At 49.2% G+C, this 22024-nt stretch overlaps 2 protein-coding genes across 2 annotated transcripts; both read left to right on the top strand.

Moving 5' to 3' along the window:
- The first annotated feature begins 1764 nt into the window (after window positions 1-1764).
- LOC109742479 (uncharacterized) lies at window positions 1765-4753 on the top strand. The gene is made up of 4 exons (XM_020301566.4): window positions 1765-2016; window positions 3234-3280; window positions 3397-3541; window positions 4299-4753. Exons 2-4 carry the CDS (start codon window positions 3243-3245, stop codon window positions 4563-4565), a joined length of 450 nt encoding a protein of 149 aa, XP_020157155.1. The 5' UTR covers window positions 1765-2016; window positions 3234-3242; the 3' UTR covers window positions 4566-4753.
- An 831-nt stretch (window positions 4754-5584) lies between these two features.
- On the top strand, window positions 5585-7614 carry LOC109742480 (uncharacterized). The gene is made up of 2 exons (XM_020301567.4): window positions 5585-5801; window positions 6549-7614. The coding sequence occupies exon 2, from the start codon at window positions 6593-6595 to the stop codon at window positions 7304-7306; it is 714 nt and encodes a 237-aa protein (XP_020157156.1). The 5' UTR covers window positions 5585-5801; window positions 6549-6592; the 3' UTR covers window positions 7307-7614.
- Window positions 7615-22024: the final 14410 nt, after the last annotated feature.

The following is a 22024-nucleotide window of genomic DNA, read 5'->3' as shown; positions in this document are numbered from 1 at the left end:
TGGTGGTGCCGCCTCTTGGCGGCGGGGCGGTCCGGTGGTGCTGGCCGGCCGGTGGCTCGTCCCCGGCCCAGATCTGGGCCCGTAGGGTCCCTTCTAGGTCCTTGCGGGTCGGCTCCGGCGCGACCGCCATGCTCTCTGTATGGGGAGGCAGGGGAGCGGCTTGGACTGGGACAGCGGCGCCGACGGCGTGCCAGCTGCTGCGCGGAGGCGGGAGTTGTCCGGGCCTTGGAGGGGCCGGCCAGGCCTGTGGGGCCACGGGCCCGGTAGGCTCCTGCTATGGCGTCCGGTCGGCTACCGTCGTGGACGGTGGAGGTGGGGCCCTCCCGTATGCCGACGGTGATGCTGCCTTAGTCCCGGCTCCTCTTCTTCATTGTGCAGACCATCTCCGCGGTGCCGTGGTGAGACAGCGTGGGAAGCTTCGTGTCTGTGTTGGCGCAAGGTGGTGGTCGATTTGGTGGCGAGCTCCGTAGTGCCTGAGGTAGAGGCTGGGATCGGGAGAAATCCCTGTTGGCTTGGCTGACACCGACGCGGTGGCGCCTGAGGGTGCCGCCGGACCTTCCTGGAGGGCGTCGGGGCTACCCTTCGTCTCTCCTCGCCGCGTACCGGGGGAAACCCTTGGCAGCAGTGTCGTCATCGTCGCGTCCCTTCTTGGAGGTGTTGATTGGTACCGGCGCTTCGGAGTCTCGGAGCTTGGTGGGCGATTTCCGGTGGACGCAACGGTCACGAGGCTTCGTCGTTTTTGTCGATCCGCCGTTATCGGCATTTGTTTCTTTTCTTTTTTCTCTTTCCTTTCTTTTGGGCGTGTTTGTGTTGTTTCCGCCCCAGCCCCTATCGTTGGTTGTATCGGATGGTTGCTTTGTAATACAAAGCGGGAGAAACCCTTTTTCTCTTACTCAGTAAAAAAACAAAAATATTCAGTAGTTAGCTTAAACCAAAAGGGGAAAAGGGGGAGTAACTAACTTAGGGGTACCTGGCCATTCGGGGGCAGCTCCAGCGCACATCGTGGGAAGCACCCTAGCGCGCCATGTGTCACGTTGCGCGCACCTGTGGGATCAGTTTTTTTTTTCATAAGGTTTTGTTTTTTTTTTGGTTTTTCTCGATTTTTTGGATTTTGCTTGGGTTTTCCTAAATTTACAGTTGTGCTCTTTTGTGAAGCGCTGTTGTGCTTCCGGAAAAGTGAAGAACACAACTACGCTTTCGTGGGAAACATAGTTGTGCTTCTCAAAAAGTGAAACACACAGCTGGGCTTCCGCGTGATTGCGTGAAGCACACCTTTGCTCCCCGAAAAGATGGAAAAGCACAATTGTGTTTCCGCGTGAAGCACACATCTGCTTCCAGAAAAGGTGAAAAAGCACAACTGCGCTTCTAGTTTTTGTTTTTAAGGTTTTATTTCTGGTTTTTTGTTTTTTTCTTCTTCTGTTTTTCCCAGGTTTTTAGTTGTTCCTTTTTTTGAAAAAAATCCGTCTGAAGCTTATTCACATGTGATCTAGTTTCGAAGATCTCGACTTGAGAAACCCAACGATGAGTGGTGGATGCACGGTTCAAGAGATAAAACGTCTTGGAAAAATAAATCTAAAAAAAACCGCAAAACTCTTAGGTTGCAACCAATGTCGCTCAACCCCACTTATCACAACAAGGGTAGGCTTTTTTTCACCTTTGCAAGAGTGCTTTTTTTTTTGCAAGAGTGCACTCTCTCTCTTTTTTTCTTTTTTTTGAGGGGGAGTGCACTCTAACCAGTGATTTCGGTGAACAAAACGAACTCGGCCTTCCATTTTGTTGTGCAAGCGGCCCAGCAGCCCAGCAACAGCGAGCCCCAACCGGCCCACGACCCACGACCCCGTCACGACCTCGCCGGCGGCGGCACGCTCACTGGCCTTGCCGTCACTCCGTCGCTGCCTCGCCTCCGGCTTCGCCCGGCCATCTGGCGCTCGCCCGCCCCCGGCTCCCCGACGCCCAACGGCCGCCGGCGCTCCCCGCTCGCCGCTCCCTGCCCCTTCTGGCAAAGCCGCTACACAGGTAACGAGTCCATCACCACTAACCTTAATCATTTCACCGCTCACTGCTGGTGCTCCAGCATACCTCGATCGACGTCGATGCGCTTGCTAACGATTTCGCTTGGCTTCCGCGGATGCGTGGAGTTTTGGGGGCATTTCTCGACCTGCGGCTAATATGAAATATCTCACCAAACCCGTAGCTTCGTTGCTGTTATTGTGCAATTCTGCCTGTCTAGTTCTGTTCTGTGAGAAATGCGGCTGTTGTTTCAACAACCAGCGACAGACAATTGTTGCCTAGCTCCGCCTGTGTGGCTGCCATGCACATGTCCTGTTTGCGGTTATGCCTCAAAGACCACTGAGAAATGAAACTTGAAACAGATTGTGCTGTTATGCGTCATGGGTGCGGCGATCGTGTTGAGGCGAATGTCGGAATGTGGCATGGCAGGCGCCTTCTCCACGATGAGCGTTTGAAGGCTTCGTTTTTGCATCCTGTGATGCGTGCCTTGAGCCCGGCGGCATGCTCTGCTCTCAAATACAGCTATGTTTTCTTGTACCGAGCCTGCCGCAGCAAGTCGGGTGGTTTTGTTTCTGTGGAATTCGAACCGGGGACCTCTGCTCCATGATAGTCTAAAATGAATCATGCCATAAAAGTTGTTGACACTTGATAGGAATCTACTCATCACATAGGACGTAGAATTGCTCGAGGAACGAGAATCCATGTTTAGAGGGTAATTGATATGAAGATTTCTGGTCACGACATATACAAACAGAATTAAAATATCGTTGCCTCCATTTATTGAATTCATTCTAACCCTGGTTATTAGTTTGGTACTACCTCTGTAACTAAATACAAGGCATTTTTGCAGTTCAAATTGAAATGCAAATGTCTTATATTTTAGTTACAGAGGTAGTACATACTGAAACTGAACTGTATTTTCATATTATATCGCATTTGCCAAAGTTTTGATAATATATCTTCCTAAACGAACTAACTGAATTAGCCGAATGCACAGGCCTAATCATATATATGTCCAAAATCATAACCACTTCTGCAACTCTTAGGTGAATTATATTTTGTAATTTGTATTGATTGTTTTCTCTTTTTTTTTTTACAATGCTCAGTTCAGGTGTAAATCTTTGAAGTCTCTGAGTATCAAACATGTTCCTACGTTATATTAGCATACCTGTTTGACAGAAATGCTGCATTGAAAACCCCTTCACTTTTGCCCTTTCCTGCAGGTGAGCACGATGCTGCGCAGCTTCCCCCAGGCCGATCGGCTTCTGAAGTAAGCGAGTTCGACTAGCCTTCCATAGCTGGCTCGTCCTCTCTACAGTTCTCTTTGGCTTGTGAACCGATTGATTCTTGATGATGTCTCTGTTCTTGTTGATTTGTGGGGTTCAGGAGGCTGGGTTTTGAGAAGGGGGATGCCTACTTCTTTAAGCAGATGGGCAAGGGCATGCTATGCACATACGCGCTTTTTGGCGCCGCGTGGTTCTGGAATGAGACATCGCCGCTTGGCTGGTGGACGCTCAAGCCACGGCCCAAGGTATGGGCGGTGGTGACCTTTAATTTATTTCTTGGATGGGGCAGACATGAATTGCTGAGGCCTTTTGTTTTGCTGCAAGATATGTGTTCAGTACAAATAAGTTCATCCTGCTGTATGTTTAGTTTTTGGTGTTTTGGTTCAGAACTTGCAACAGATAATGTCCATACAGTGCATACTGTGACCTAAGACATGAATTGATCCAGCAGCACCCATTCTACAATTTCATTGTATGAGACGCTCACATAATTGACTGGAGCAGCATACATAGACTAGAACTGATTTGCATCCGTGAACTGCCATAACTGGTTGCTGATTAAAGCATAGGCAGCAGCATATTAGACGCTTGTATTATGTTTATGAGATGCAGTTCAGACAACCTTTATGCGGGGATTATATTTTGTCTGCAAATATTTCATATGCCTCGTTAGGTTTTTCTGAAATAGTTCACATTTTCGGTCGTCCAATATCAACTTCTAATAAGGACTTCTTACATGTCACGTTGAGCACTGAAAACATGAGACTAATATGAAAAGGAACTTAAATTCTATCGGGTTATATGATGCGACACCAAATGTGGCATGCTTGGTGACATATGATCATCCATAGTGATCACTCAGAGGAGGTGAATCTCTCTTCTGCAAGGTTGTTGAAAACAGCCCTGAGCACTCGTTTTCGCCAATGCTTGTCCTCCTTTCACCTGAATGTTGAGTTTTATATTTCTTGTTTCTAGAATTCTATTTCCAAATCATTTTCCCAGGAAGAGAAGGAGATGGCGCATCTGTACGAGCGCAGGGAGTTCCCGTACCCGGGCGACGAAGAGGCGGTGGAGGAGTTCATAAAGAGCGGGGGCGCCCTGAGCACGACGATCGGGCCCAAGGGGTTCGCGGACGCCAACATGGACTCGGACAACATGCAGAAGCAGCTGCAGTCCAAGAAGTTTGACCAGGAGGCGCGGAAGTTGTGGTTCCGGATGCGGAACGAGGTGGTGCAGGAGCTCCAGGAGAAGGGGTTCGACATCGAATGATGTGACTTGGTGCTTGTTTGTTCTTTCCCCTGAAAGAAAGAAAGAAAGAAAGGATCAAAGTATTTCGCATTGAGAGGTGAATAATCAATCCTCTGTTGCTGATATCTCGAGACAGTGGTTTAATAATGTTTGAATTTTGTGTGTACTACTCTCTGCTGAGCGCACATTTGACTTTCTTTTCTACATCAGTCACATCACCCATTTATTTTCTTCTTGGAATTGTTATGGCTTACGTTGGGATGAAGGGGAAGCGGTGGTTAGGGGATGAACGATAATTGGGTTGGCAGGGTTTGCGGTCAGAAAGCAAGGGCTTGAGTTGGCAAATTGATTAGTGATAGGGACTAACCATTAACTAACCTACTACTCTACTACTATATGTGTATGCGAGGTTTGGTGGAGGAGCAGATCAGACGGCCACTGTTCTTCCGTGTACGGGGTACTAGGGATGTAAGTGGCAAATAAATGGCGTCCGCAATCCTGTTCAGTTAGTTTTTGCTACCTTGATAGTTCATTTTCCTCAAACAAACAAAAAACCTTTTCGAACTATCATATCATAAGTGGACTTTAAACGGGATTTAACGGGACCCGGTTGACATTCCTACTTGGTATGTAGCTTTGTTTCCACACAAAACACGTTTCGGGCGCACATGCATGCTTGCCGCCTGTTCTTTTCATTCAGTTTTCTCTCCATTAATTCTGATTATTCACCTTTTTTGTTTCTTGCATGGAGTTTTGATCTCTCACGTTTTTTAGGGCGCTGATAGGCGCGCCGCCGGCCTGAAGTTTCGGCCGGTCGCGCCCCAGCCGCCTGATACGCGCATCCCATACCGCATGATTCACCCTCGTGGGCGCCTTTTTTTCTTCCTCCTCGCGTCAGTATTCTCTGAAACGTGTGCTGCTCGTCGCCCCCCGCCGGTTCCAGCAAAAAAATCAAGGCAGCAAAAATTTATTGCAGCACCATCCATTGGATGAAGCAAAATCTTTGGCCGATTCCAGCAAAAGCAATTGCTGGTTCGAGCAAAAGCAATTGGTCGCCGTTAGGACTAATTAACTCGGCTTTGACCAAAGTCAGAAACAATTAATAACTCGCATCGCAGGCAGCGAGAGGGAGAGGCCTATTCATATTCATACTCTCCTTGTCATCTTCATCTTCCTTCCCCCACTTGTTCCCCGAAGCTTCTCGTCCGCTCCTCTCGCACCGCCGGAGGGAGGCGCCTCGCCGTCTCCTCGCCGCCGGTAAGCAGCCCCACCCTCTCCCCCTGATCCGCCCCCCGCGCCTCCTCGCGGCCCTCGTCTCCGCGCCAGATCGCGGCCGCCTCGGCGTGCCTCCCGATTCGGATCTGCCCGGTTCCTCGGCCTCGCTCGTCGCGGCTCGCCGGGCGCCTCCTTGCGCGGGCTCGGGGGACAGAGCTTCTGGCCCTAGTTCTCGCCCGCCTAGCCTGTCTGCCTGCCCGTGCCGCCGCTGACGGTTTAGTCTAGCCTAGTCTTCTCCCAAGTCCTGCCTGCGCGTGCTGGCGGGTGGCCGAGCTCCAGATCTCGTAGCTGGCGTGTCCCTGCCCGAAAGGGGAGGGTTGGGGTTGTTTTTCTTTTCCCCCAATGCGTCGACTAGATTCAAGTTGCTACTTCTGCTAGTCGCTCTCATTCATTCCTTGTTTGAGCATCCTTATTATGACAAACCTGGTTGCTTATTGCTGTCACGAATCTACACAGAAACCTGACTTGTAAACCTCTACCTGCGGATAGATTTGTTAGGGATTCCATCCTTGCTTCACAAGATATCTCCACATCTGGCTAGCCTTACTTTGGTACATACATAGATAGATTTGTCAGCGATTCGATCCTTGCTTGACAAGATAGCTGCACATCTGGCTAGTCTTACTTTTAATGTGCGTTTCGCCTTTGAGATGCGCTGCAATTTACAAGCTGTTTGGTTGCTCTGTGTTGTTGAGTTGCTGATGACCATAGCCATTTGATCCGTTGCAGCTCGTCGAGGGTGGTTCCTGGCGAGCGACTGAAGCCCAGCCAGCATGGCGGCCAACGTGGGGGAGTCCACGAGCGGCAGCGGCAGCAGCGTGGCTGGCGACGGCGGGGGCAGCTTCGAGTGCAACATATGCTTCGAGCTGCCGCAGGAGCCCATCGTCACGCTCTGCGGCCACCTCTTCTGCTGGCCCTGCCTCTACAAGTGGCTGCACATCCACTCGCACTCGCCCGAGTGCCCCGTCTGCAAGGCCGTCGTCGAGGAGGACAAGCTCGTCCCGCTCTACGGCCGCGGCAAGGACCGCGTCGACCCCAGGTCCAAGGGCGTGCCGGCCGGGGCCGAGATCCCCAACCGGCCGACCGGGCAGCGGCCTGCCACGGCCCCGCAGGCAGATCCCAACAACCACTTCCCTAATGCGAACCCTAACCCCTGGTTCATGGGGGGAGGGGGCGTCCCTCTGGCCAACGCGCGGTGGGGGAACTACACCTTCTCGGCCGCGTTCGGCGGCCTGTTCCCGCTGCTGAGCTTCCAGGTGCATGGATTCCCGGACGCGGCCGCGTACGGGCAGCCTGCCGGGTTTCCCTATGGGTACGGCCATGGCCATGGCCACGGGCATGCTTTCCATGGCGGGCACGCCCACGCCGCCGCCCCCCGGCACGCGCCGCCCGGGCAGCAGCAGCAGCAGCAGCAGGCGGACGTGTACCTCAAGGCGCTGCTCATCCTGGTCGGCTTTCTCGTGATCGCAAGCCTCATCACATTCTAGGTTCGTCGGTTCCCACCATTGTCATTTGTCACCGTCATAATAAGAGAAACAACGATTGTCGTGATACTTCTCAGATGTTGTGTGCATTACCTTGGCCCCCCCATACAAAGCCCCGGTCTAAATCCGAGTGGTGCGTTTTGAGCGAAAGTGTTCATAGAACTCCTGTATATATGTGCTATTTAGACGCGGTCCTGTGGGGGGCGCATGTGTACCGTAGTAGTTTCGCGCTGATTCGCGAATGATTTGGAAACCTCTGTTTGGAGTGGATGTACCAGACCAATTATATATCATGTGTAATTTTGATTCGACTGTCCCAAGTGAGGGGTGTGTGTGCAGCTATTTGGAGTCCATGTCTTTTCTTCCTCTTCTGTACTCTATGTTAACATGCTTTGCGACGATGGCTGTAACTCCGTCATGTCAGTGTTCATGTTAGAATACTGATGGATTCTTACCTTCTTTATCTATTTGGATTATAATTTTGGTTTGACTGTCAAAATGAGTGGGGGTGTGCTGCCATTTAGAGTCAATCTATATAAGGTGATGACAGTAACTTGCTAACTGCATCTTGTCTGGAAACCAACAACCATGTTGGTGCCCGTGTTAGAAGGAGAACTGGTACATTCTTCTCTCTCTGCTGATAAAGAGGTTTGATTTTACAGTCGATGGTTTATGATTCCGGGCCGAATCAGTCATGTTGACGCGGTTCAGGTGCATCTTCCAGTAGTCTGAACATATGGGGATCTGGCGTCGATGTTGTGAGTCCTGTTGCATTGCCTGGGAGGCCTGATAGATACTCAGTTAGCCTGCTCGGTGCCACTTGTATGATGTGAAGGTAGATGGTGTATACTGCAAGCCATGATGCTTTGGAATTGGAAGGATAGGTCATCTGGTTCATGGTTGGGAGACCTCTGGAGTCTGGGCCAGCATCAGAAGGATCTGTTCTTGTTTTCAGCCAGGAGCCAGCAACCTCCAGGACAAATTTGAAGTTCCATCCCCAACTCTTTTTATTAAGCCTACTTTAAGACCCTCTCTGCCATGCAGGATGGCCCTCCAAATATGTGAAGACCCTTTTATGTTTTTAGCTTCCATAAAGTCATGATCATGAAACTATTTTCCTTTCAGAACTCTTGCACACAAAGAGTTCGGTGCCGTAATCAGGTTCCATCCTTGTTTTGCTAGCATCGCCTGGTTTAAAAGTTCAAAGTCTCTAAAACCCATACCTCCTTCTCCTTTTGGTATGGCAATATCTCTCCATTTTTTCCAATGTAATCTCCTCTTAGTCTCAAAGAACCGAGCCACAATATTGGTCGGTTTCTTGCATAATTTCTAACGAACCCCATGTTACATCGCCTCAAGAACGACGATCCGCAACGCAAAAGTGATCATGCAAGATCAGCAAGGGAGGCCCAGTCATCGGCCAGGAAACCCTCCAAGACAATGTCGCGGAGACGGGCCTAGGGCAGCTATGGCCATGACCCCGGGCCTAGTAACAAATGTACCCTTGTACTTCCTTTTTTTTATTTACTTTTCATATTAGCTTTGTCTCGGGTCAAACTTTCTAAATTTTGACCAAGTTTATATAAAAACAACAACATCTGCTATACCAAATCAATACTATTAAAATCATCATTCAATACACATTTTCATACCATTTTTTTGTGAAATTCTAGATTGTTTTGCATAAACTTGGTCAAACTTTATACAGTTTGATTTAGGTCAAACCTAACATGTTGAGTAAATAAAAATGGATAGAGTAATTCGTTCTTAGAAAATACAAAAAACCATGAAATTTCATCGCTCAAGCTAGTTCAGCCCTTGGCGGAAAACGTTGGCCATTATCGTAGACTCTAGGCTACACACACCAGAAGAAACAGACTCCAAACTCAAATCCTTACAAGTGTAAAAGAGCAGATAATTGTTAATGACATTATATTGTTCATCTCACTGTTTTGTTTTCACAAGGTTGATCTAATTGCTCATAAATTTCCTTTCAAAACAACGGGCCCTGAGTCGATCACCCTTGACAAAACCGTCTTAGGTCATCTCCAACATTGACCTGCAAATTTGTTCCCGCATCCGTCCACGTACAGGGGTTCAGTCCGTGAACACTGATGCTGGAGCCGGCCATCCAAAGCTAGCCGTATATGGCAGGTTACATTTCTTTCAAATATTTAACGAAAATGAACAAATTTGATTCAAACTCAAACAAAGCAGACAATATTTATTCACATCCCGGATGAGTTTTACATAAAACCAGATGCTTTTCATCTAAATCAGAGCAAATTCATTATATTTAGACATATTACAACTAGACCGGACTCTAAACCTAGACTAAAATGACCATCAGCGCCCGTTCCCCATCTCCAACCGGCCGTGAGCCCCGGAAAATGAAGCCCCGCCCCCTCCGCTGACATGTCTTTCCCATGTCCGACAGCCCGCTCGTCGGACTGTCGGATGCCCTAGAGGGATATGCTTCAGCGGGAGGGGAAGAATAGCCTCTGCTTCCCCGATGTTTGGCTGTGTCGCTCATAGAGTGGCCTCCGCTTCCGTGAAGCACGAATCAGAGTTGGTTTTTGGGGCGGGGGACAATGGTGGCCTGCAAAGCGTGCAGGACACCGGCTATGCACGTCGGCAACGCGCCGGCAGTGGCCTTCGTGGGACCCAAGCGGTGACGGCCACGAAGGTGCTGGCCGCATTGTTGATCTCCGCGAAGCCGACTTATTTCTCCGCCGGTAGGGCGTGGTTCTGCGCACGTTGATGGCTGATGGCGCGAAAGGAGCGGTACGACACTGCCTCGTCCACGCCAGCAACTTTGCCCACGCCGTCGTGCTCCACCGCGTGCCGCCCTGGAGCAACTCGCCGCTCCTCGGTGAGCTGGTTTGAAGCGGAGAGTTGCTGAACCACGCTGAAAGGTTCGATATAGTTGACTAGAGGGGGGGGGGGTGAATAGGCAACTAACAATTTTTAGCTTTTCTTTACCAATTTAAACTTTGCATCAAAGTAGGTTGTCTAGATATGCGACTAGGTGAACAACCTATATGATGCAACAACAACAAGCACACAAGCAAGCAAGGAATGTAAAACAAGATAAGCTTGCACAAGTAAAGGAACGAGATAACCAAGAGTGGAGCCGGTGAAGACGAGGATGTGTTACCGAAGTTCCTTCCCTTTGAGAGGAAGTACGTCTCTGTTGGAGCGGTGTGGAAGCACAATGCTCCCCAAGAAGCCACTAGGGCCACCGTATTCTCCTCACGCCCTCACACAATGCGAGATGCCGTGATTCCACTATTGGTGCCTTTGGAGGCGGTGACCGAACCTTTACAAACAAGGTTGGGGCAATCTCCACAACTTAATTGGAGGCTCCCAACAACACCACGAAGCTTCACCACAATGGAATATGGCTCCGCGGTGACCTCAACCGTCTAGGGTGCTCAAACACCCAAGAGTAACAAGATCCACAAGGGATTAGAAGGAGGGAATCAAATTTCTCTTGGTGGAAGTGTAGATCATGGCCTCCTCAAGCAATCCCTAGAAAATCAACAAGTTTGATTGGCTAGGGAGAGAGATCGAGCGAGAATGGAGCTTGGAGCAACAATGGAGCTTGGGGTGGAAGAGGTAGTCAACTTGGAGAAGAAGACTCCCCTTATATAGTGAAAGAACAAATCCAACCGTTATCCACCAACTCAGCCTGCAACATGCGGTACTACCGCACGGGCCCGCGGTACTACCGCGAAGGACTGCGGTACTACCGCTGGCACGGCAGGGGCTAGAACCAGCCCAGATGCGCTAAGGCAGGAAGCGGTAGAACCGCTAGCGCGGTACTACCGCGCCCCCAAGGCAGGACTAGTCTAGGCTGGGAAGGCACAGACATATAAAAATACATCCGTGACAACTTCCGCTGAGTTTTGATCTAAGCAAAAATCCGACATGGTACTACCGCAAGCCTGGAGCGGTACTACCGCGTAGGGGCGGATGTAGAAAATTACATCCGCCCCTACTTTCGCTCATGCTGCTGCGCCTGGCCAGAGCACACGGTACTACCGCGCCAACGGAGCAGTACTACCGCGTAGGGCGCAGATGTAAAAAATTACATCCGCCCCTACAGCCGCACGAGCAGCTGCGCCTGGCCTGAGGCCATGGTACTACCGCTCCTAGGGAGCGGTACTACCGTGAGCACCTGCGGTACTACCGCGCTGGAGGCCGGTACTACTGCAAGGGCCTGCGGTACTACCGCTCCTAGGAGCAGTACTACCGCATGCCTCAGTTCAACAACACTAGGAGTCCTTCATTTTGCAGAGACATGGAGAGACGGAGGATGCTCCAAAGAGCCAAAGGAAAGGTGGTGCAAAAAGGAACAGACGTGTACGTGTTGATTCCACCCAAACCTTTCCAACGCGGACCCCCTCTTAATAGTACGGCTTTCCTACGACTCAAATCCACCGAAAAGAAACGTAGAGAAACGCCGTCTTCAATAAGCTCCGAGGGGCACCAAATCGTCCTGTGCTTAGACATGGTATATCTGAAATGCTCACTGCACACGATTAGTCTGCAAAAGCATTGTCATCAATCACCAAAACTACTAAGGGATAAATATGCCCTTACAATCTCCCCCTTTTTGGTGGATTGATGAAAATATGGGATTTGAACAAAGGGATATGAAATGAAACATAGGCAAACCCACCATCTATAACATATAGACGGGCTCCCCCTAGATGTGTGCACTCTAGAGAAGTGCTTTGGACTGCACGGCACACATACTAGGATCAACACCCCCCCTATATTTTATAGACAAGGCATGTCTTGCAATAAAGAACCTAACACTAAGCAAGCAGGCAAGATAAAACTATGAGCATAAAGTAACTGGCACAAGATAGCATACGCTCACGGGTTACTAAGCATGAAAGACAATAAGATACGCTAGAGTGCATATGTCTTACACCATATGATGGGGAACTTGGTCTTACGAGCACAAAACAAACCAAAGCAAACGAGGTCCAATAGAACGAAAGCAAGGCAACAAAGCGAACAACACGACACAAGACTCGACACAAGACTCGCAAATCCTACACTCTCTCCCCCTTTGGCATCGAGACACCAAAAAGGCAGAGAGGTCACCTACGACACAGGTGGTAGCTCAGGCTGAAGCGATCACGCGTCGCGCTCCTCGTCGGTCTCGGCAGCGGGGATGGTCTCCTCCTTAGAATCAATCCACTTGTAGCCCTGCTTCGCCATCCAATCCGCCTCTGGAGTGATGTGCTTCTCGGACCCGCTTGATATCTCCTCACCAAACATCCTGAAGATCCTCTTGTCGCGATGGCGACTCTCCTTCTGAGCAACATGAGACCTGTACTGGCCCTTGGCCTGCATGCAGAACAAAGCCTTCATCTTGTTCTTCAGCTTCTTAGCCCAAGAAGGCTCAGAAGATGAAGGCGAGTAACCGGCATAGTTGTCCCTCATCAGCGTCCTCCACCTCGATCTCATCCTCATCCACATCCATCTGAGCAGCCGCTGCCTCAGCACTGGTAGTGGTGTTAGCCCACTGAGGCTTGATCTGGAGCCTGATGGGCTCATGACGAATCATCCAGTCGGGGGCATCAAACTCATCCCGGGGATAGAGCTTCTCCCAAGTCTTCGTGATCAAGAGATACAGGTAAGGTCCATAGATGGGTACCTTACGGTTGAACACCGCAAACCGAAGCTCGCACCCCATGATATGTGAGACATCAAGTGGTTGCGTCTGAGCATGATGCGCCTCCTCACAAATGAGCATCATATCCACGAGATAGGCATGCACCTTATCCTTGTCACCAATGCGCGGAAAGAGGGAGTTGCGGAAGATTCGATGCATGATGTCAAGAAATGAGTTCAGCACCCATGCCTTCTTGCCACTGGGAAGCTTCTTCTCAACATAGTAGGGCTGAAGTTTGTTCTTGCTGGCTGACTCGGGATTGGCATGAGGGCGAACACCAACGGGCGTGTTGAGCCCCTCATCAAGAACCTGAAGCAAATCCATGAAGTCCTTCCACTTAGCAGTCATCCGTTGTCCATTGGTCATCCAGGTCATGTTCCATTCCTCATCAGGATGAAAGTGGACCGAAGCAAAGAACTGTGCTACAACCTCAGGGTCAAAGTCCAGGTGGAAAGAGATCACATCCTCAATGCCAAACTGCTCCACTAGGTCCAAAGCCTCACCAAAATAGTCACGGTGCTTATCTTGCCTCATATGATTCATGTCAATCCAGTGCACGTCCATGTAGAGGTTCTGCTTGTCCTTGATCACATCCAGATAGATAAGATTCTGCTGCTTGGTCCAGAACATGTCATTCCCTCTGAAGTTTGCACGGGGATTCACATAGGGGTTGATCTTCCTCCGAGTGACAAACTCAGCCAGTGGTATCTCATCCATGCCCATTGATGGCTCCTTGTTCTTGGTGGTGGTGGTCTTGGATCTGCGTTGGGGGGCATTGGAGCCCTCTGGAGCTTCATCTTGGTTGCGCAGGTGCTTCAAGCCCGTGTCGCGAACAGGGTTCGACCAACGGACATTGGAACCGGAGCCACCACCTATGACACACAACACAAGAACACGCAAGAGAAGCGAGAAGGATCAATGCAAAGACTACAACAAAACAAATGAAACAAGTAGAGAGAACATCAGGAAGTTGCCATAGGGAAGGTTCGATTGCAACGGTAGTACGGCTCCATCAAGCGGAACTAACATTTTAGTACCGCTCTAGCCACGGTAGTACCACGCCGAGATGGCACGGTAGTACCGCGATTAGAGCGGAAGTAAAATTTTACTTCCGTGCCGCGCGCGGTAGTACCGCTCCGAGGAGGCGGTAGTACCGTACGAGGCAAAAGCGGCCAGAGCGGTAGTACCGTACGGGAGTTGCATAGTACCGCTCGGATTAGATTCGAAATGAATCAGATCTGGGAACAACCGTGATGATGGAGCGGTACTACGGTTGATCAAAACTACCTAGTAGCAACACACCAAATAGCATCTCTACAGCACTACAACTCTCCTACATCCTACTCGTGCACAGATTGGCCTAAAATCTCAAGAGCAACATGCATCTCCCCAAAAACCTAGAGACAAAACAACGAGACGAAAAGAGAATGATTTGGGGAGAAACCTTGTTCCATGGCAAGAGAGCAAGGTGGGGAACGATCCCACTGGTCGGAATGCGAGGAGAGCGGCCGGAGACGGAGATCTGGCGAGGTCCTCCATCGCCGTTCTTGGGCAGGAGAGAGAGGGAGAGAGAGAGACGACGTGGGGAAAAGGAGTTGAATGGGTATGGGGGAGTCAGAACTCCCCCTGCCCGCTCTTAACCTCCACGCGCTCACGACAACGCGGTAGTTCCGCGGGTCATCGCGGTAGTACCGCCTAGGGTGGAAGTACCGCACTCTGGGCGGTAGTACCGCTCGTCCAGCGGCAGTAAAAAATTACTGCCGTGCTGGTTGCGATAGTACCGTGCGCAGCTCCTGCGGTAGTACCGTGGCAAGCTACGGTAGTACCGTAGACCCAAGAAAATGCAAGTTTCGCAAAAATAAGAGGAAAACAGCCTTTGCAATGCAACCTACACACAAACGGACACACCAAAGGACTCGCACGCGAGGGAACTCAAACACAGACACGACACAAAGAAAGAAACGCAAGAGACAACAAGGACCAAACACGCGACACAACCTCTCCAAAGAGAGGGCGGTGGCCGGAGCCACCTATGTTTGAGTCAATTGGTATGGCACCGCGAAGAATTATCCTTGGGCCCATGACGAAAACTCGTCTTTGAAGCACAAGTACCATCAACAATGGCTAATGTGAAAGATTTGATCAATTTATGCATAATGGGGGGAGGGAGAGTTCATTGAGAGAACAACACTCCCCCTACGTCCATGCCTACATCTAAACAAGATAACAAGTTGAGTAAGGTGGGGTGTGCAAGGGTTCAAGTCACATTGCTTGAATCAATGATATTTAGCTCATGCCTTAACTCGCGAAATCTTGCTTCATCCAAGGGCTTCGTGAAGATATGTGCAAGGTTATCATGAGTGTTGACATAGTTGAGCTCGATCTCCCCTCGCCTAATATGATCCCGGATGAAGTGATACCGAATCTCAATATGCTTCGTCTTGAAGTGTTGCACCGGGTTGAGAGAAATCTTGATGGCACTTTTATTATCACACCAAAGAGGCACTTTGTCACAAATGACACCGTAATCCTTTAAAGTTTGCCTCATCCATAGAAGTTGTGCACAACAACTGCCGGCCGCCACATACTCCGCTTCGGTGGACGAGAGAGACACACAACTTTGCTTCTTAGAAGACCAACTCACCAAAGAGCAACCAAGGAATTGACACCCTCCGGAAGTGGACTTCCTATCCTTTTTATCTCCCACCCAATCTGAGTCCGAATAGCCTACAAGCTTGAAGTTTGCTCCTCTTGGGTACCATAAGCCAAAGTTTGGGGTATGAGCTAAATATCGAAAGATTCGCTTGACCGCCACAAAGTGGCTTTCCTTAGGTGCGGCTTGAAACCATGCACAAATTCCCACACTCAACATGATAACCGGTCTAGATGCACAAAGGTAAAGCAAGGATCCAATCATGGAGCGATATACCTTTTGATCCACCACTTTACCATTGGGATCTATGTCAAGTTGGCATTTGACAGGCATTGGAGTGGAAGCTGGCTTGACATCACTTAGCTTGAATCTCTTGAGCATGTCTTGAGTGTATTTGGCTTGGTTGATGAAGGTTCCTTCTCTTCTTTGTTTGACTTCGAATCCGAGAAAGAACTTCAACTCTCCCATCGAAGACATCTTGAACTTGAGGTCATGAGAGCGGCAAATTCCTCATTGAAAGCTTTGTTAGGGGAACCAAAGATAATATCATCAACATATAGTTGGCACACAAACAACTCCCCTTTGACCTTCTTAGTAAAAAGAGTGGGGTCGATTTTCCCAACTTCAAATCCACGATCTTGCAACAACTCGGTAAGGTGGTTATACCACGCACGTGGGCTTGTTTAAGGCCATAGAGTGCCTTATCGAGTTGATACACATGATCGGGGAAGTAGGGATCCTCGAACCGGGGGGGGGGGGTTGTTTGACATATACCAACTCATTAATAGGACCATTAAGAAAAGCACTCTTCACATCCATTTGTTGCAACTTAAAGTTATGATGAGAAGCATAAGCAATCAACAAACGAATGGATTCAAGGCGGGCAACGGGAGCAAAGGTTTCACCGTAGTCTATACCCTCGACTTGGGAGTAGCCTTATGCTACCAATCTTGCCTTGTAGCGAACGATAATCCCATGAGCATCTTGCTTGTTCTTGAATATCCACTTGGTTCCAATGACATTATGATTCCCCGTTGGCCTAGGCACCAATCTCCACACCTTGTTGTACTCGAATTTGTTGAGTTCTTCATGCATGGCATTAAGCCAATCCGGATCTTCGAGTGCCTCATAGACCTTTTGGGGTTCAACACAAGAGACAAACGTGTGATGTTCACAATAGTTTGCCAATTGTCTACGAGTTCTTACCCCCTTTCGAATGCTTCCAAGCACATTCGTCATGAGATGACCCTTGGTGGAGAGCTTAGAAGCAATCTTGGCGGCACGACGCTCCAATTCCTCCTCATGGGTGAGTTGAGGAGCGGAAACTTGATCATCTTGAGCGTCGTCGAGAGCTTGTTCTTGATCTTGAGGTTGCTCTTGATCTTTGAAAGATCGTGGATGTCGCCTAGAGGGGGGGTGAATAGGCGCTTTAAAATAATTACGGTTTAGGCTTAGACAAATGCGGAATAAACCTAGCGGTTAATTTGACAAGCACAAAACCTACAACAACTAGGCTCACCTATGTGCACCAACAACTTATGCTAAGCAAGATAAACAACTAAGTGATAGCAAGATATATGACAAGAAACAATATGGCTATCACAAAGTAAAGTGCATAAGTAAAGGGTTCGGGTAAGAGATAACCGAGACACGCGGAGACGACGATGTATCCCGAAGTTCACACCCTTGCGGATGCTAATCTCCGTTTGGAGCGGTGTGGAGGCACAATGCTCCCCAAGAAGCCACTAGGGCCACCGTAATCTCCTCACGCCCTCGCACAATGCAAGATGCCGTGATTCCACTAAGGGACCCTTGAGGGCGGTCACCGAACCCGTACAAATGGCAACCCTTGGGGGCGGTCACCGAACCCGTACACTTTGGCAACCCTTGGGGGCGGTCACCGGAACCCGTCAAATTGCTCGGGGCGATCTCCACAACCTAATTGGAGACCCCGACGCTTGCCCGGAGCTTTACACCACAATGATTGAGCTCCGAACACCACCAACCGTCTAGGGCGCCCAAGCACCCAAGAGGAACAAGCTCAAGGGCACCAAGCACCCAAGAGTAATAAGCTTCTCAACTTGTAACTTCCACGTATCACCGTGGAGGACTCAAACCGATGCACCAAATGCAATGGCAAGGGCACACGGAGTGCCCAAGTCCTTCTCTCTCAAATCCCACCGAAGCAACTAATGCTAGGGAGGAAAATGAGAGGAAGAACAAGAAGGAGAACACCAAGAACTCCAAGATCTAGATCCAATGGGTTCCCCTCACATAGAGGAGAAAGTGATTGGTGGAAATGTGGATCTAGATCTCATCTCTCTTTTCCCTCAAAACTAGCAAGAATCCATGGAGGGATTGAGAGTTACCAAGCTCGAAGAAGGTCAACAATGGGGGAAGAACACGAGCTCAAAGGATAAAGTAGAATGGGGAAGAAGACCCCCTTATATAGTGGGGGGAACAATCCAACCGTTACCCCCACTTCAGCGCCGCAGAGAGCGGTACTACCGCTTGGCTAGCGGTACTACCGCTTGCCCCTATAAGCGGTACTACCGCTCCCCCTCGCGGTACTGCCGCTGGGCCCAGAGCAGTACTACCGCGGTGGCAGCGCGGTACTACCGCATACGAGCGGTACAACGGCCCCCACTGCTGTGGCTAGTACCGTAAAACCCGACACGAAAAAGACCCCTCTAATCGAGGCGGTACTAGCACGAGACCGCAGCGGTACTACGGCTGGGGGCTACCAGCGGTACTACCGCTCAGGAGTGGTACTACCGCTCTAGAGCGGTACTACCGCTTGTAGCACCCAAGCAGTACTACCGCTCCGGCCCGCGGTACGACCGCTAGGAAACCAAAACTGCCATAACTTCTGCATATGAGCTCCGAATTGGGCAAACTCAAGCTTGTTGGATAGAGGAAGACGAGTAGCATCAAAACAGCGACTAGTTATAGTAAGAAGAGGCAGGGGAGGTATGCCAACAAATAGAGGAGTGAAACCTCCAACCGAGAAGAACCGGCATAACCTCCAACATCGAAAACATCATAGAAGATGCGAGTGAACTCCGTTTTCGATGAACTCGAGCTTGTCATCAAGATGACCATAAGCTCCAAAACACACAAAGAGAAGAACCAAACAAGAACCAATAAAGATGATGCAAGGATGCAATGGTTTGAGCTCTCTATGAACGATACGATCAAGCTACTCATCGAGAGCCCCCCTTGATAGTACGGCAATCGATCCTATAACCCGGTCTCCCACCTACCATCATGAGACCGGTAAAATAGAAAACCTATCAAGAGCAAACCTTTGCCTTGCACATGGTCCACTTGAGCTAGATGATGACGATCTTGACTCCCTCAAGTTGGACCACCTTTCTTGGTTGCGTTGGCTCGATGAAGACTAGTTGATTGCTCCCCCATGCTCCACTATGGGTGAGCCACTCTTCCGCACATCTTCACAAGTCCATTGTCACCACAATGGACGGCAAGCTTCAAGCATTTGATCTCTTCATGATGCTTCACTTGAACTTGCACACCGCAACATCTTCACAAGTCCATTGTCACCACAATGGACGGCAAGCTTCAAGCATTTGATCTCTTCATGATGCTTCACTTGAACTTGCACACCGCAACCTAACCCCACAAAGAACTCTCACGAAGATCATGGGTTAGTACACAAAGCGTAATTGACAATGCTCACCACACCATGGGATCGCTTGATCCCTCTCGGTACATCTTGTGCGCTTTGTGTGTTGATCAACTTGATTCACTCTTGACTTAGTCTTGGTCAACCTTGACTCTTTCCAACTCTCTTCATTTGGATGATGTCTTGAAGGTAAACATGAATGATCACACAATCTTCTTCTTCAAGACATGCTTGCAATAAGCTCAACTCTCACATGACCAATCTTTGGATAATTCCTTAATAACACCTTGGTCACCACATAAACTCCTTGAAACCAACACATGGACTTCAAGAAATGCCTATGGACAAATCCTTCAAATATAACTCAAGGAAACCATTAGTCCATAGAGATTGTCATCAATTACCAAAACCAAACATGGGGGCACCGCATGTTCTTTCAATCTTGAACTTGCTCGGAGGAGCGAACTTGACCTTGGGCATCACTTGGCGGTTCACCACCATCTTGAGGTTGATCTTGCCCTTGATCTTGTTCATTTGGTTGAGGGCCTTCACTTTGTTCTTCGGAAGCGTGTGGGTCTTGGGTTGGTGATGGTTCCACTTGAGTGGAACATTGTCCTTCTCCTTTGGCCACAAGGGGTTCCTAAGTGGGTAGGATATGACCAACACCCATTCTTCTTATGGCTTGGGGAGGAATTTCATCACCTACATCACAAGTACCACTTTGCTCCACTTGGGAGCCATTATTCTCATCAAACTCCATGTTACACGTCTCCTCAATAAGTCCCGTGGACTTATTGAGGACACGGTAATCATGAGAGTTTGTAGCATAACCAACAAATATGCCCTCATGAGCTCTAGCCTCAAATTTAGACAAACGAACACCTTTCTTGAGAATGAAACACTTACACCCGAACACCCAAAAGTACTTGAGGTTGGGCTTGTTACCGGTGAGGATCTCATATGGAGTTTTGTTCAAGCCTTTGCGGAGATAGAGCCGATTGGATGCATGACACGCGGTGTTGATGGCTTCGGCCCAAAAGTTGTATGGAGACTTGAACTCCGCCATCATGGTCCTTGCCGCATCCATCAACGTTCGGTTCTTCCTCTCCGCTACACCATTTTGTTGAGGGGTGTAAGGTGCGGAATATTGATGCTTGATCCCCTCATCACTAAGGAACTCATCCAAGGTGTAGTTCTTGAACTCGGTGCCGTTGTCACTTCTTATCGTCAAGATCTTTGCATTGTGTTGGTGTTGAGCTTCATTTGCAAAGTCAATGACGGTTTGTTGGGTCTCACTCTTCCTCTTGAAGAAATATACCCAAGTGTATCTTGAGTAATCATCCACAATCACCAAGCAATACTTTCTCCCCCCACGACTATCAAAGGATGGAGGCCCAAAGAGATACAAGTGAAGGAGCTCCAGAGGCCTCGTCGAGTAAATGATAGTTGTGGGAGGGTGAGCCTTCTCATGTAGCTTTCCTTCAATACAAGCACTGCAAGCACGATCTTTGGAAAAACTAACATGTGTTAGTCCATGGACATGGTCCCCCTTGAGAAGACTTTGCAAAGATCTCATATTGACATGGGCTAAACGGCGATGCCAAAGCCATCCCACGTCAACTTTAGCCATTAGGCATGTTGCGGTCTTAGTGGGTCGCTCCGAGAAGTTAATCACATAGAGACCGTTCTCGACATGCCCAACAAAGGCTACTTTAAGAGTCTTGCTCCACAAGAGGGCCACGGTATCAATATCAAAGAAATTGGCAAAGCCCATAAGTGCAAGTTGACGAACGGAAAGTAAATTGTATGCAAGGGACTCAACAAGCATGACCTTCTCGGTCATGAGATCATGAGAAATGACAACCTTGCCAAGACCCAATACCTTGGAAGACGAGGCATCACCCCACTCGACATTGGTGGGCATAGATGGAATCTTGTGCACGTCCACCACCAAGTCCTTGCTTCCAGTCATATGATTAGTAGCTCCACTATCAAGCAGCCATGATCCCCCACCGGAAGCAAACACCTACAAGAGATCAATGCTTGGTTTTAGGTACCCATTTTGTAATGGGTCCTTTGATGTTAGTGACAAGGGTCTTAGAACCCAAATAGACCATTCAATGTACTCATAAGGAGAACCAACAAATTTTGCATAAACATGTCCATCACTAGCACGGCATAACACATAGGAAGGGTTAAAGTCGCCGGCTTTGTTGGAAGGGGTGGCATTGCCTTTCTTGACACCACCACCCTTCACATTGTTCTTCTTCTCCTTAGAAGCACCCTCTCCCTCTTTCACAAAGGTTTTCTTGAGATGAGGAGGTCGTTTGGCCTTGTCATTCTTCTTCTTGTTCTTGGACTTGGGTGCGAACCCAATCCCTTCCTTGGCCACAACTTCCTTTTGATTACTCAAAAGGTCGTTGAGGTTCTTCTCACCTTGTATGCACGACACAAGGCCTTTCTCAAGTTGCTCCTTCAACTTTGCATTCTCCTCAACAAGATGCACATGCTCACAACACGTGTTAGTAGCATTTGCATTATCAATTAAAACCATATGAGGAAAAGTGGCTTTCTCCTTGGTTAGCTTCACTTGGAGTTGATCATGCGACTCCTTAAGACTAGCATGAGTACCCTTCAAGGCCATGTGAGCCTTGTCAAGTATATCAAACACCTCCTTGAGTCTAGCAAGATCAACCTCAAGTTTAGCCTTCTCGGAATTTAGCACACGAG

This window comes from Aegilops tauschii, chromosome 5 (assembly GCF_002575655.3).
Source record: "Aegilops tauschii subsp. strangulata cultivar AL8/78 chromosome 5, Aet v6.0, whole genome shotgun sequence".
NCBI classification, from domain to species: Eukaryota; Viridiplantae; Streptophyta; class Magnoliopsida; order Poales; family Poaceae; genus Aegilops; species Aegilops tauschii.
The sequence above is the reverse complement of the archived record's forward strand: the minus strand, read 5'-3'. Positions and strand labels throughout refer to the sequence as shown.